This window comes from Dermacentor silvarum, unplaced genomic scaffold, assembly GCF_013339745.2.
Source record: "Dermacentor silvarum isolate Dsil-2018 unplaced genomic scaffold, BIME_Dsil_1.4 Seq344, whole genome shotgun sequence".
Classification (NCBI taxonomy): Eukaryota; Metazoa; Arthropoda; class Arachnida; order Ixodida; family Ixodidae; genus Dermacentor; species Dermacentor silvarum.
Window position 1 is genome coordinate 5048 of NW_023606087.1, and position 15624 is coordinate 20671.

At 42.9% G+C, this 15624-nt stretch overlaps 1 protein-coding gene across 4 annotated transcripts; it reads left to right on the forward strand.

Moving 5' to 3' along the window:
• The first annotated feature begins 2037 nt into the window (after positions 1-2037).
• Positions 2038-15388, forward strand: LOC119434956 (uncharacterized). Of its 4 annotated transcripts, none has more exons than XR_005188717.2 (5): positions 2038-2480; positions 4774-4874; positions 7943-8147; positions 10693-10906; positions 14736-15369. XR_005188717.2 is itself a non-coding variant. In XM_049659644.1 (2 exons), the coding sequence occupies exons 1-2, from the start codon at positions 7886-7888 to the stop codon at positions 14885-14887; spliced, it is 414 nt and encodes a 137-aa protein (XP_049515601.1). In that variant the 5' UTR covers positions 7851-7885; the 3' UTR covers positions 14888-15388. The 4 variants fall into 4 exon arrangements, 1 of the variants encoding a protein (XP_049515601.1); XR_007464621.1 differs by having other exon boundaries at positions 4794-4870; XR_005188716.2 differs by having other exon boundaries at positions 4794-4874; positions 14736-15368.
• The last annotated feature ends 236 nt before the right edge of the window (positions 15389-15624 follow it).

The window sequence follows — 15624 nt, forward strand, 5'->3', positions numbered from 1 at the left end:
TAATGTCCGCCTCTTCGAACAACCCAGCTCAGCGATAAGAATTATGCTACCTGCCACAGGCCATTTTTAAAAATTCCTTAAAGTTTAATTTTGAACACCCGGTATATATATGTACGTATGCGCTTGGGAGCTTTTGCTCTAGTGATCACGGTGAATGTAATAACAAGATATGTTTCCGTATTTCAATTAAGCTATTGATTGCTGGAACGTACGCACGAGATTCTCGAATACAGTGATACTGTATTCGAGAAAATCACCTAATTGTTGCGACTCCATGACTCTGGGATATTCTCATTAAATTAATTACTAATGCATCTGGGTACTTTCTCGCAAAAAACACGACAGACAGTGAGAAACTTAATGACTTCTGAACTGGTGGAAGATGTGTAAAAGCCCTGTTCCCGTTAACGAAAATGTCAACTAATTGACTATGCCGAAGCGCCGAAGCTAAAAGCTTCAATAATGAACTCGTGACGCCGCTAACTGCTGTTTGCGTCCCCTGCATTCTTGTCATGGAAATGGGCGCGATTCACCCTTGTCGCACGATATGCACGCGACGTCGACAAGCAATGCCAAAGAGATCGATAACGCTCAAGCCGGTTGCTTTGCTGGTGACACCACAGGTGAAACCACATATACGTGCGAGCGACGGCTGCAAGCGACGCGACGTGGAGGGAGTGCGATAAGCAGCTTGGTTGATAATTTGCATGCGTCGGTTAACACCGTCACTGTTACGGCGGACTCGTACTTTGCACTGTAATTTGCCTGTAAGTGCAATCACTACTGCTGACAGTCTTGCCATGAACTTTACCCCCATTGCTAAAGAGATGCGTTTTCTGGGATCGAGCGGATCGCCGCCAGAACACCGAGCCTGATCATGCACCGCGTGTATACAACCCACGGAAACAGCAATAGTGTTTCTTCGTATATCGTGTCGAGATGCGGCGGCGATTGGCATGCAAACCTACGGCTGCTCGATCGAGAAGCACAAGTTTGGGCAAATGACACCGAACTGCGGTAATCAAGAAGACGCGCTCCACTGCAACATAGACGGTCCTGAATATTTCTTGTCTGAAAAAAAAAAAGGTTTTGCGCTCATCGTTGGACTCTTCTTGCTCATATTTTGCAGAACGATCGTATTTTGGGGTCTGCTTCCTTTAGTATAACACTTACCGGAGTTATTTGCCTGGTTTTTAAGGGAAAAAAATGCAAATTTGCCTTCACTTATGAAAATGCGAGCTGTTCCAGCGACGGCGCTAACATAAAGTTGTGTCGCCGCCTGCCGGCAGCTGCAGGAAGCAGCCGGTCAGCCCGGTTAGCCGCGTGTTCTAGGAGCGGGCAACAGGCGGCAAACTACCTTAACCAGCTGCTTTCCGCAGCTTCCGGCAGGCGGCGACACAAGTTTATGCTAGCTCGTCGGTGGATCAGCTCGCACCGCCATAAATGAAGGCAAATTCGATTTTTTTTTCTTACAAACCAGGCAGTTCACTGCGGTAAGTGTTATACTAAATGAAGCAGACTCAAAATGCGATCATTCTGCAAAATTTTAGCAAGAAGAGTGCAGCGGTGAGCGCACAATCCTTTTTCGAACCGGCGCTGCGAAATATTCCGGACCCTACAAGAAAGGCTGGCGGCTCGCTTGCTCATTGAAAGAGGATTTTAAGTCTCACTGTAAGCGTTTACTTTACAGACGAAAGGTTCGAGCAAAACTTACGCAAAATGAATGAGAACTGGCGTTAGAAAACGCCAAAATAAACAAAAATTTAGTACCGAAAGCCTACAGTTCGGAAGGAACCTTTATACCAAAATAGCCCCTCCACCCCTCCAATACTGATTGCATAGTGTACAATCAATATTGCATGATGCACCGATAGACTAAGATATCACGTTGCTTTTACATTGAGCGTTAGAGCATTATTTTGAGCTGTTCCTGACACCATCCACAAAAGTGAATTAGGAGGTCATATTTTGAAATCGAAACTGAAAGCTGTTCAGGCACCGCGGCCGTAGCGTCGCCACTATCGCTGTTTACAGACATGGCGTCGTGTTATGCAGCGTGCGTATCTCTGTGGTGATGCAGTCGTCGTTTAGTGACTTTTTCTTTTACTATCTCGTGATGTCGCTTTTATATTGCGCTCATTAACGAAGGAAGAACTTCTGGGCCGGATATGATGCGTCATACGGGAGGAACTAATTCAAGAGCAACCTACTGCAACACAACCTCGGTGATCCCTTTGTTTGATTTGCGGACGGACGTGATTCGTAGTGTTGGAGGATACCGTCTTCAAATGCTTCCGCACAACAGTGAAAAGCAGTGGCGAAGTTCCTTCTCGACAACGCGCTCTGTGGCGAGGAGAAATGCTTTGAAGTCCGGGCACATCGGGAAGTCGGCACATTGCCCCGAGACCAACGGACGCCCGGCAATCGGCAGCGCGGCACATCGCCACAAGACGGACGGACGCGTGTTTTTCGTGCCAAAGGTAGGTAGCCGTGCATGCTATCCTTTTTACGTTGCGCGTTATCATTGCTCTATGCATTGTTTCCCTGGAAATCGAACAGCGTGGTACCGAATGCGGTTGCAGTGGCGTTGAATCTGCTTGCGCACTACGTTTGTAGAAATTAGTCGCTACTAATACGCGCTGGTAGTGAGATAAGACGTGCGCACTACCACTCGTAAAATTTTCCCAGTATTAGACGCAAAGATATTCCGTCGGCAAGATGATCACCGTGCATTTTAAATTTGGGGGTTTGCATTAAACGCTGTATTGACTCGTAACGAAGCCGAAACGTCGGTATGAATACGTCCAAGCTACAGCGCTAAAAAATATCTGCAGCCACCGCGGTGTTCTGCGAACCAAGAGTCGATACCGTAAGACAAATTACGTTGCATTTAGAAGTGTTTGTTTTGCGGCGCATTTGGTTTGTACGGAGCCGTGATGAGTGTGCATGGTTGCACTTTAAATTATCGGCGTTTAAGGAATAGATTTAAACGATTATATGTGTAGCGTGACACGGAAGTTGATAGCTGATGCATATTGAGACAACTTCGTATTACCGTATCCTCGGCGGATTTACGCAGTTACAGAAAATGCTTCTCTTTAATTACGTTTTTCCAGATTTCATTTTGCACTGAAAAGGGCTGTTAAACCGAGGTAGTTCGTACAGGACTGCAAGAAAACTGTACCTGAAATACACAGCTGTGTTCTCGTTCTATTTGCGTAGTAGTTTTCCGTTCATTTTACAAGTGTGGGACAAATGCAATGGCAAATTGTTGGCTTGCGAGCCTGAGTGGTGGTTTGCAGTGGTTATCGGCGGAACACTGTAGAACAGTTGCCATTTCTTTCTTAATAAATGTATGCACTGATTTGTACAAGCTTTATTTTTTTTATTAGAGAGACTGTTTGAATGTGAAAATTTCGATTCTATGCAACAGGTCCAAAGACATTTCATAACACTGTCAATATGGAAGAGGCAATAATGTTTCAATTGCATATTTTATATCAAGCTGTTTGTAAAATACGGCACATGTTGGCTTCGAATGGGCAGTAAGCTTCCTGCACTGTATGTGTGCCCATGCCTTGAAGGTACACCTGAGCTTGAGATTATTAGTTGCCATTTGGTGCACTACGTAGATTGTGGAAGACGTCTGCTGCTTTCTTTATGTGGCGATGGGTTCATCAAGAAATCATTTACATGTATTTCGCTTGTTCTTAGAGTGAAATAATGACTGCATATTACTGTCAGGAATTATAAAGCACCTGCTCTACTTCCTCTGATAGTGGTGTTGTAAATTTAAATTTTCACCTGCATGGAGCAAGTGGGCAGAGTTGTGTGATCTAGAACTTGTCGCACATTATATATGTGGTTAGGCATTATGTATGTGGTCAAGCATGCTTAGAATTAAACCGCCACCTGACGTGGTTGCTTAGTGGCTATAGTGTTGGGCTGCTAAGCACGAGGCCGCAGGATCAAATCCCGGCTACGGCGGCCGCATTTTGGTGGGGGGGGGGAGATGTAAAAAACACCAGTGCACTTAAATTTAGGTGCCCGTTAAAAGAACCTCAGGTGGTCCAAATTATTCCTGAGTCCCTCACTATGGCGTGCCTGATAATCAGATGGTGGTTTTGACATTTAAAACCCCCATAATTGTTTTTTGAATTAAACTGCTTTGAATCCAAGGCAGGTCAGCTGGAATTGCCTTGGCATAACACATCACTACTGCCACACTCAGAGCAAGCATGCTGTAGCTGGTACTACTTTGTCGGACGTAAACAGACCTGTGGAAAGCATAAATACTGAAAAAAAAACTGCAAATTTCCGAAAAGTTCCAGAAATTCAACATGCATAATACCAAAGGTGGCTTAGCAGATTTTTTGAACTGTCACTGTGAATAGAACATCACATGGAAAGAAATTTATTGTACACTTTTACACTTCAGGTAACACCTCAATAACTTCAGAAACACATTTCCTTCCTGAAATCTCAGACTGTGGAGTAGCTACTTTAATGTGTCAGTAGGTGCACCTCATTAGTGGGATCAGTTGGGGTCCTTTCAGTCTTTATTTGCTCATAATAAACTTATCAGCTGATTGGTAGATAATGCGCAAGTGCTAAAATAGTCCTTGTGTTTGTCGCAGTGTCATCTCTTATTCAGTGCAACAGTTGTCTGTGTGAAACTGTATGCTTTTGTATGTAATAACCTCTAAATTGACTAGCATCTGTTGTGTCACTCGACATAGTTTTAGAGCCTGTCCTGTATTTCTGTACTTTCAGAAAACCTGTTTTTTTTTCAGCCTCTTCCTCTGCAGATGACGTTGGTGATAATATCTGTGAGCAGCACTGACCTATGCCTGAGTGAAGAGACATATAAGTAGGTAAGTCTAGGCTTTGTTGTTAAATCATTTGGTCATTATCGTAGCTGTAAAATAGATTTATGGAATTTCAGTGTGACATCTCGTGTGGTCGGGCTGAATGAATTGCAACTGTGATGCAAAAACAAGGGAAGTAAGGCATGTTGTTGGGCTAGTCAGTTTATAGATTCAGCAAAAATTTTTAAACTGCGCAAAGAAGACACAACGTGAACAGAAACGTGTGAGCTTCAATGTTTCTGTTCACGTCTTGTCGTCGCGCAGTTTAAAAATTTTCTGGAAACAGGGGAACAGGCACAAGTACTGATTTGGAATGAAAAACTTACTGAATGTACAAAATATATCTATCATAAGAATTCAAATGCAACCAATTCTGAAACTACTTGAAAGTGGTTCATTTCCAGGTTTAGCTGCACTTGTAACAGCGGTCTAATTTAGACTCCAAAACATGCACTTGAGACTACTGCATGCTTAGAAACCAGCTACAGTGTGATTACCTGTTGCAGATCCATGTAATTATGCGTAACAAAATTCCTGTTCGCATTTCAATTTATGCTATAACTGAGTAAACTCAAGAAATAGTGTGCATATGCTTTTGTCAGTAACTTCCATCTGTTATGTGTGCCTCATTGTCCTGTACAGCAGATATTATGTATGCTTTTCCAAGAGTCAATGAAATTGCTACTTATTGCAAAGCTAGAAGTAGGTGTGGCTCACACTGTTTTTCGCTGTTGTTGCTTTGAGTGTTACATATGGCTGTACATTATCCCGTGGCATTGTCAGTCTCTTAACTATTCGGTGGCATCTCAAATAAATGCTAGACTATTGATAGGTGTAGTATAAATGAAGGTTTCACTGGCAGGCACACAGAAAGTTGATGCTTTCTGAGGCATAAAATGTCTGTGCACCTACACCTGCAATCTTTCATTGTTTTTTTGCATGAGAAGTGGAACACACGAAGAAGATATTCCTCTTATTGTGTTCAACTTGGTGCCATGGTACCATGAATTTATACTAGCCAGTCCAAATATTATTTGTTTTTGTTAATGTAATCTTTGACACATGCGAAGAGAACTAAATTGTGGTTTTTCGCATTACAACTTTTTTTAGAACAAACACTGACCGCTTATGATAATGTCAAAAGTAATGAGGAAAACCAACCGTATCGTCTGGCATGCTCACAGAAGGCACTACAGATACAAGTGTTTAACCTGAAATAACATCTTTTTTATAGACAAAGTTATGCCATCCTGGCACACATCTTTGGCTGTTGCTATACATTGTTACAATTAATTTGTTTCGCTTTGGGATTTTTCAGGAACCTGGTGCTATTAAACAGTGGACGACAAGCGCATTTATTAAAGGGCAGCTAAATGGCTACCATACCCATTTTTACATTGTTTTTGGGCTGTCTCGCTCTGTCATTAACATTCCCTAGTTTCGCTAGCCATTTAGCAGCTCTTGTAATAAATGCACATGCACTCAACTGTTTAGTAGCGCCAGGTTTCTGAAAAATGCAAAAACCAAAAAAGAAGTTTAGAGGTGCACTGGATAGCAAAAGTCATAGACAAGTGTGTCAGTGTGGTTTCAATAAGCTGATCAAAACGAAGCGATGGTATATATCGATAAAAACTTGTAACTGTAGTGCCATCTGTCCACATATGAAGGAATTCATTTTTTTTAATTTGCCAATGTACTAAAGTGTTTACCAATGCACGGATCACCAATCCTAAAACTCCACTTATCTGTAATCTGTAGAGTCAACTCGACCCATTTCAGCATCGAATAAGAGCACATTCAGAATGGGGATGGCAGCTACATTGAAGCAATGAAGGCACAAAAAGCACTATCTGGTGTCCGTCTTTTTTTTTTACTGTGCTCACATAATGTAGCACCTTTGGCCTATATAGCTTCTACAGCTTAATGGAATAGAATATATAACACATGCACTGCAATCGACGACATTTTTGGTGCAAAAGAAAGTCATGCTAGCAACTAATGAATGGAACCTTTAGGTTGCAGGCGACAAACCTTCACGAGGTTGGCTACCCAAGTTAGTTCCTGGTGCTCGTTGCAGATGGCCTGCTCAAACAGTCACTGCAGAGGCAGATGTGTGCTGAATGGCAGGGGGTGCCACCATTAACAAGACAAAGGATGCTGCAGGACCGTATATCACAGCCTTTCACACAACTTAAAAAGCACAGCTAGCAGACATCAACTTTGTCTATTCTGCACCAAACTAGGTAGCATTTACCAAGAATGCCACAAGTGTAAAATGTAAAAAACGGTAAAGTGTTGTCAAATGCAGAGCTTACATTATATATCACATTGGATTATTCTGTGGAAGAAGCTACATAGGCTAAACAGGCAGATGTGTAAAATGAGGCTGCGTGAGCACAGTAACAAAGTGAAGATAACGGCACCAAATGGTTTGTTGTTCCTTCAATTCTTAAAATGTGGCTGCCGTTACTGTTTTGAAAGTACCGTATTCTAGGTAGAAATGGGTGCGAGTTGACTCAACAGAATGAGTGGATTGTCAGGGCTGGTCACGTATGTATTAGCAAATATTTTGTGTTGTCAAAAAAAAATCGGAATTCCTGCATATGAGCTGAGATTACCATGCAAGCGTCAGCATATTTTTGCAATTGTTTGCTGTTGTACTAATGATTACACTTATACATGTATTCTCTGACGCACAAGCCGAGGTACAAGATGGGGTACCGGGAAATAAAAGTTCATCTTGAATGTTAGCAATATGTCTGGGTGTGTTCATACGCTTTATGTTGACCTCGCCTGTATACACTATACTAGCATTTCAAGTGCTTCCATGTCCGAAGCTATTGAGCTATACAAGAGAATGTGTATGTTGGCTATTGAGCTGTACAAGAGAATGTGTATGTTGGGTGAATAATTCTGCAGTTACAGTTATATCTTGAGAATGTGTTAGTTTGAACTGTGAAACTTGTCATCAGTTTTCAGAAATCGAAGGACCTAACCTACAAAATATTTTTATACAAATGTGCTTTAGTGTTATGAGTATCGGTCAAAGAAATAACACTTCATATCTATTGCAGGTGCAGATTGGTGTAGGCTTTGTGCTGCCTTATAACAGTGGCAGTATATTTAAAGTGTACATCAGATGCCAAGTGTGCAATAGATGTGGGCCTGTGGACACCAGCAGAAGCTGGGGAAAGACGCCTGACTGGGCAGGCCTGCCGCACAGTTTGGATTCAACCAGAAAGCTTGCGGCAACACCAGAGAAAGTGGCTGCTGTGAAGAGTAAGTGAACAGTTACCTGAATTTTACCTGAGTTACCTGAATGATTTACATTCACTACTGTATATCAGAAAGTTATCTGGATGAGTAGCGTTGACACAGCAAAAAGAAATGCCAAACAATGATTGATGCTAGTGCCTACTGTTTATTGTCTTAAAGACAAGTGAGATTTTCAGCACCTTATGTTCCTTGAAAAGTGTAATGCAGACTTGACATGTTCGATCATAGTTTTCCATGCTGCAGCATTCATCCTAATGCTCTTGAAAAAATGTTTCTGAGTAAAATTAATTTGGTTCTGACACAGCTTGGCAAATTGTGTGGTCTGAAAAGAAGCTATTTAAACCACTGTCTTTCCAATGTGGTGACGGTGGTGATCTATTTGTTATAATCTGCAACATTCAGAGCCATGCGATTTCTAAGCACACCTGTCTTATTGAAATTTGTGACATGTGTCCTATCAGTACTTTTGGCTTACTTGCAGCAATTTCATTTTATTTGAGAATAGAAATGAAGAAAGAATTACTACACAAAGAAAGCACCTTGCACATTAGTGGCATGTCAGTTATAAAATGGATATCTGTATTTGTCGTGATAAGCCTGCGATAAATTATGCCTGTTGTCGACGCCAAAAAAAAGCAAGGCACTGAGGCATCATACAAAGTTTCAGCACTCGCCTCCAGCTTGGATTAGAGCAGATGACTACACAGTGTGACTGTAACTAGCCTTTTCCTTTCTGTGCAATTTCAATTTCTTTGTAAATCTAACTGCCAGTAACTCTTTTTTAACACCCACAAACAGTCTCCCACTATTTCCATTTGCTGCAAGAATATGTTTATTAGAAATAAACGAGCATAACAGATTGCTTTGTTTATTTTGAGACACTTCCTTAGGCTACTTTACATTGAAGATGTATTGCAGGTCAGCTTATCAAAAAAACAATATGGTGTTTGAACAGTGATACACAAAGACATTGATCGGAAATGATGCATTGTGGACAGCACAGAAAATCAAGGACTAAGGAAACAACACAAAATTGTTGCTGTCTAAACTGAAGGTTTATTTAGAAAGCCTTGGTGAATATGATGGCCTTGATATAAATGAAGAAAATTTCTTAAAGGGCCCCTAAACATAACATCTGACAGTTGATATTTCAAAGAAATGTGCGCATGATGTAGAGAATGCCATGACCATAGTCTGGTGAATGCGGCAGTGCTATGTGCTGTGGGAATGCCACAAATCAAAAAAAAAAAACTCGTGTACTGCTCCCCTGGCCTTTCTGGCACTGCCTCCGTGCATCACGATGTCAACAGGGTGCTCCAGGTGACCTCGGCGTTAGGAGCAAAAGCTGTCGACCAGTCAATCATCGAGGAAGGACAGAACCGACATGACTAGAGCCAATTTTGTGTTCTGAGAATGCCGGAGGGGGTCGCCCATTGTGCAACACTGAAGCGATTGTGAAGGTTCCATTAAGCTATCTTAATGGGGAGAGTGATTAGGGGCAGACAATGGAGGAACCTTACTTCTGCCGTGCAATGCAATTCGTAGCTTTAGCTGCACTTTGTAGTGTAGTATGAGGGCACGAGTAACGAGTGTAGCGAAGGAGTGAGAAACAGTGATGGCTTATCAGCGGTTTATCAAATGCCTTTACTTGTGCTATTACTGGAGCGCTATGTCAAAAAATTCTTGCAGCTTACGTTCATGTGCACTACAGTTCTCGCTTATAACAATCGCAGATATAACGAATTATTGGTTTAAAATGACCGCATTTTATTGCATTTATTATTTTCTGACCATGCCTGTTCAAACTGCGTCCACATATAATGAACATACTCAATAGCACCGTACTGTTAAAACAAACATGTCAGATCCGATCGCAGTAAAAGGAGGGTGCACACCAAGTTCTGAAGTTTGCAATTGCGACTGAACTTGGCGCATCCTCTGCACCAGTTTAGTCATGACGATGATTTAACTGCGAAGATGAGTGAGTGCTGCACGTGGATTTCAGAAATCACAAGGAAATTCACTCTTTTTCAACCGTGCAAGGGTAATCATGCTTTCAAGGCATTTCTCCAGTGTTCTTCAGAACGAGGCCGTGCAGTGTATAATGGTATTGGCCTTTGGAAACTGGCGCACATGGCTCCCTCAGGTCACGTGTGCTCTGTTCTCAGTGTGACACTGCTTACACTCTCGGAGGCCACAATGGCACCGTTTTTGCACTGTTCTCTGCGTGGTACTGCGCCTATTTGAACCAATTTTTTGCTTTCTCGATCAATTTCCTTATTGCAAGGTGAAACTGTATAACATATGACTGCTTGCTGCCCACAAGGTGGGGAAATTTTATTAGTTTAATATCCTTTACAGAAAGGTTAATTTCGTGGTAAGAGTGGGTTTAACCCGATTTTTATAACGCTTGTTCGAGGTGCAGAAATGGGAAATTATGGGATTTTATCAGAAATCAAAGGACCTAACCTATACAATATTGTTTTATGCAAGTGTGTTTTAGGGTTACGATTACTGGTCAAAAAAATATACTTTCTATCTGTTGCAGGTGCAGATTGGTGTGGGATTTGTGATGCCACTCAACAAGTGGCATTACATAATAAAGTGTACCTCCGAAGCCAAGTGCGCATTAGGTCTGGCACAGCATCTGTGGACACCAACACAAGCTGGGGAAAGAAGCCCGACTGGGCCGGCCAGCCGGACTATCTCTGATGCATCTGGGAAGCTTCTGGCAACACCAGAGAAAGTGGCTGCTGTGAAGAGTAAGTGAACATTCACCTCATAAGAAACTTGACTGTATATCTGAAAGTTATCTGGATAAGTTAACGTTGATGTACACACAATGGAAAGAAATGCCAAAGCAAGAATGATGCGAGTGCCTATACATGTGTCTTTTTCTTAAGCCGTATATATGCACTGTCAAAGCAGCATAGGATAATATTGAGATATTGGTTTCTTGCGAAAACTGTCTGCAGTTTCCCCTATAATCGGTTTCAATGACAAGCAATCAAGAAAGTCAGCTGGCAACATGTGCCTTATTTGAGCATAAAGATGAGGAAAGAATTACTACACAAAAAAAACACCTCGCACATTATTCACATGTACGCTATGACATGGATAGTTGAGCTTGACCTGTGTGCAGCTTCCTATAAATTTTCATGCCTGTCATCAGTGCCCTAAAAAAATCAAGGTGCTAGGCATCATGCATAGTTCTAGAACTCGCGGCCAGCCTGGATTAGAACGGATGACAACATAGTGTGGCTGTAACGCCTAGTTTTTCTGCGCAGTTTCAATTGCTTTATGAATGAAGTGCCAGTAACTCTTGTACTGCCATCAACAGTCTGCTGCAAATACCGTTTGTTGCTAAAAAGGTTTTTAGGAACAAATGAGCATAAGAGATTGCTCTGTATATTAAGATGCTTCCTTAGGCTTTTTTACATTGAAGATGTAGGCTAGCTTAGCAAGGAAGCTATATGGGGTTTCAAAAGAACACTAAAACATTGGTTGCCATCATTGCAGCTAAATAAAGCATGGAAACCAGCCATGACTACGGCTTGTACATTCAAAAAATTTTATGCCTACTTGGCTAATGCTAAAGTTACGACCCGCTTCCTCGCCCACTGCATGAAATACAGACTGCGAGCAACAGGCTAACGGTAGCAGATGACAGAACTAGCACCTTGCAGGTCTCCTGCATTCGTTGGAGACATCTTAGGTTAGCAGCGCGACGATCTACATGGAAGCGAGAGAAGGGATAGGAAAGAGTGCTGACTTACAACAATTTATTGCGCACATAACCAAGGTTTAAATACCACGCTAAGGCACAAAAGAAAAAACAGAAAGGTAGCACGTATTCAGGACTCGGCTTCCAACATACGATATGCAAATCATGTGGTTAAATATTGCACTTCTTTATCGCACAGTGACAATGAAGGGGCACTGACACAGCGCTCCTCAGATTTGTGAATTTCGAGCGCTTCAATAATTTCTCTAGTATGTTTGTTTTTGTTGCGACTGATAATTTATGCGCTATCAAATAAGGGTTTGCAACGGTGGTCTCTGCAATGAATACCAAGATGACCAGAAACAGAGTTGAAAACGTGATTATTATGCTCCTTTAATCGTTCATTGAGACAGCGTCCCGTCTGACCAATGTATTCGCGGCCGCAGGAAAGAGGAATGTTGTAAACAACACCTACAGCGCACGTGACAAAGCGGTTATTATGGTTGGTTCTGCAGCAATTTTTTTTTCTTTCTTAAGGATTACAGTTGACCTGCCTGCATAAGCGTGACAGCTTATGTGGTGCCAAAAACACAACATCGTCACCAGCACGCCGACCAACTTTCTTGATATTATGGGACGTGTGGATGTAAGGGATGACGCTGACTTTCTTCCTGGACGTGGCAGAATCTGAGTTGCTAGCTTTTTATTGCTTTTGCAAGCTTCCGGTTACTGACGTCAGCAGACTACCTGGGTCGCCCGATTGCTCAAGTCTCCGGGCCTGTTTCCCGAAACTGGTTTACATTAAGTGGTGACAGGACTTTGAAAGGGAATTAGTGAAGCATAGGCTAACGATTCCTTGCTGAGCTTTGAATGGGCTGAGTTAAATGGTAACAGAGCTTTGCAAGCTTTGGGTTCATACATCCAGCACAGCTGGTTGTTCCTAAAAATGAGTCAGGTCTAAAAACCTAATCGAGTCGGCAACTGGCAGCTCATGGGTTAACACAAATGTATGAAGACATTCTTTAAACAGCGATAAAGCATCACAGCAGCTAGTTTCGACAGTGTCGGCGTCAGTATCTAAAAGAACCAAAAAATCATCTACAAACCTAAAAACTTTTTCCACGAAAGACGCAAGGAGTTTGGAACGTGCACAGCCGTGAGTGGCTAGCAAGATGTCACTCAGCATGGGCGCTATGCATGAACCGATGCAAACCCCGCCCCTTTGTAGATACGTCTTCCCGCCGTGCGCTTTCCAAACTCCTTCTGTCTTTCGTGGCATGTTTTTAGGTTTGTAGATAATTTTTTAGTTCGTTTAGATACTCACGTCGACACTGTCGAAACTAGCTGCCGTGATGCTTTATCGCTGTTTAAAGAATGTCTTCATCCATTTGTCTTAACCCATGAGCTGCCAGTTGCCGACTCGATTAGGTTTTTAGACCTCAGACTCATTTTTAGGAACAACCAGCTGTGCTGGATGTATGAACCCAGAGCTTGCAAAGCTCTTTTACCTTTTAACTCAGCCCATTCAATGCTCATCAAGCAAGAAATGGTTTGCCTATGCTTCACCAATTCCTTTTCAAAGTCCTGTCACCACTTAATGAAAACCAGTTCGGGAGACAGGCCCGGAGACGAGCAATCGGGCGACCCGGGCAGTCTGCTGCGTCAGTAGCCGGAAGCTTGCAAAAGCAAGGAAAAGCTAGCAACCCAGATTCTGCCACTTCCAGGAAGAGAGTCACCGTCATCCCTTACATCCACACGTTGTCCCATACTCTCAAGAAGTTGGTCGGCGGGCTGGTGTTGATGTTGTGTTTTCGGCACCACATAAGCTGTCATGTTTATGCAGGCAGGTCAACTGTAATCCTAAAGAAAAAAAAAAAAGTTGCTGCAGAACCAACCATAATAACCGCTTTGTCACGTGCGCTGTACGTGTTGTTTACAACATTCCTCTTTCCTGCGGCCGCGAATACATTAGTCAGATGGGACGCTGTCTCAATGAACGATTAAAGGAGCATAACAATCATGTTTTCAACTCCGTTTCCGGTCATCTGGATATTCATTGCAGAGACCACCGTTGCAAACCCTTATTTGATAGCGCACAAATTATCAGTCGCAACAAAAACAAACATACCAGAGAAATTATTGAAGCGCTCGAAATTCACAAATCTGGGGAGCGCTGTGTCAGTGCCCCTTCATTGTCACTGTGCGATAAAGAAGTGCAATATTTAACCACATGATTTGCATATTGTATATTGGAAGCCGAGTCCTGAATACGTGCTACCTTTCTGTTTTTTCTTTTGTGCCTTAGCGTGGTATTCAAACCTTGATTACGTGCACAATAAAATTGTAAGTCAGCGCTCTTTCCTATCCCTTCTCTCGCTTCCATGTAGATCGTCGCGCTGCTAACCAAAGATGAAACTTTACCAACATGCCCGTTAAGCCAACCTTGCGTTAGAGACAGTCTAGCCAAGTTGTGGCTCTCGAAATCTGAGAGAAATTTGGGTGGTTGAAGAGCAGACAAATTATGCGAAATCGGAAGCAATAAATCCGCCTGACGGTGCTTCGAATGCAGCTGCCGTTTGACTAAACTTCGCAGTAAAGCCAAACTCCTGATGAGAAGAGGCGTAGCTTTGGCAAACACCTACTGAAATCCCATGCGACTCAGCAAAACAGTGTGATGCATGTGCATACATTCTCGCTGAAAATAAATCTGCTCTGCCATGTGCGCTGGGTAGCATATTTGTGTGTAATATATGCTGCATTGTATTATTTGAAACTTGTTGAATCTTTTGCAGCAGATTTCCTACATTCACTTATTACTACAAATGGTTTCAATAACAATTTATTTCTATATTTATTGCACTCTTTAGACTGCCTGGAGAAGTACATCGGGGAACATCCGATGGGGCCACCAGCACCACCTCCAGAGCACCACCTTGCTTCTGTAACGAAGCACCTTTGGAGCTTCTTCACAGAAGCGGGCGCGAGGGCAAGCGAGTATGGAAGACGTGAATCGCCTTAACCTATTGCATTTTTTCAATAAAGTCTGAAGATATGGAACATATTATGGTGCTATACATTGATTCCTTATGGCATGAAAATGTAGCGGCATACTTGGCCACATGTAGATACAGACTGCACACTTTGCAAGACTCAAGAACGCATGAAGATAGCCCATCATGAGCTTCCTAAGTGCAATGGCTGCTCCTTCGATTCATTACACAACCTGCATTTGACCTGATGTGCCCACTGTTATACCCAGCATTCCACCCATCGCCCAGAATTCCACCCATCGCCCGGCATTCCACCCATCGCCCGGCATTCCACCCATCGCCCGGCATTCCACCCATCACCCGGCATTCCACCCATCACCCGGCATTCCACCCATCACCCGGCATTCTACCCATCACCCAGCATTCCACCCATCACCCAGCATGCCCACTGCCCAGCATGCCCATTACCATAATCCACCGTGATGATGGATGATGGATTCCATCATGCCCAGCATCGGGCAAATTTTCAATAGGGAGGTCGCAGTTACGCCGATGTAGTCAGGGGCGGCAGGTCCCCTAGCCCTCGTCGGGGAAACTAACAGAAGCGACCTTTGGGGGGGGAGGTTGTCGACCGTTGAAATGCTTCAACACCCCCAACACTACCTGTGCAATCGGACAATATGCCTCTGCCGACCCCAAGGAAGTCGTAAGTGCCGACCTCGCTGTTTTCATAGACGGACACCCAGTAACCGCGTTAGTAGATACT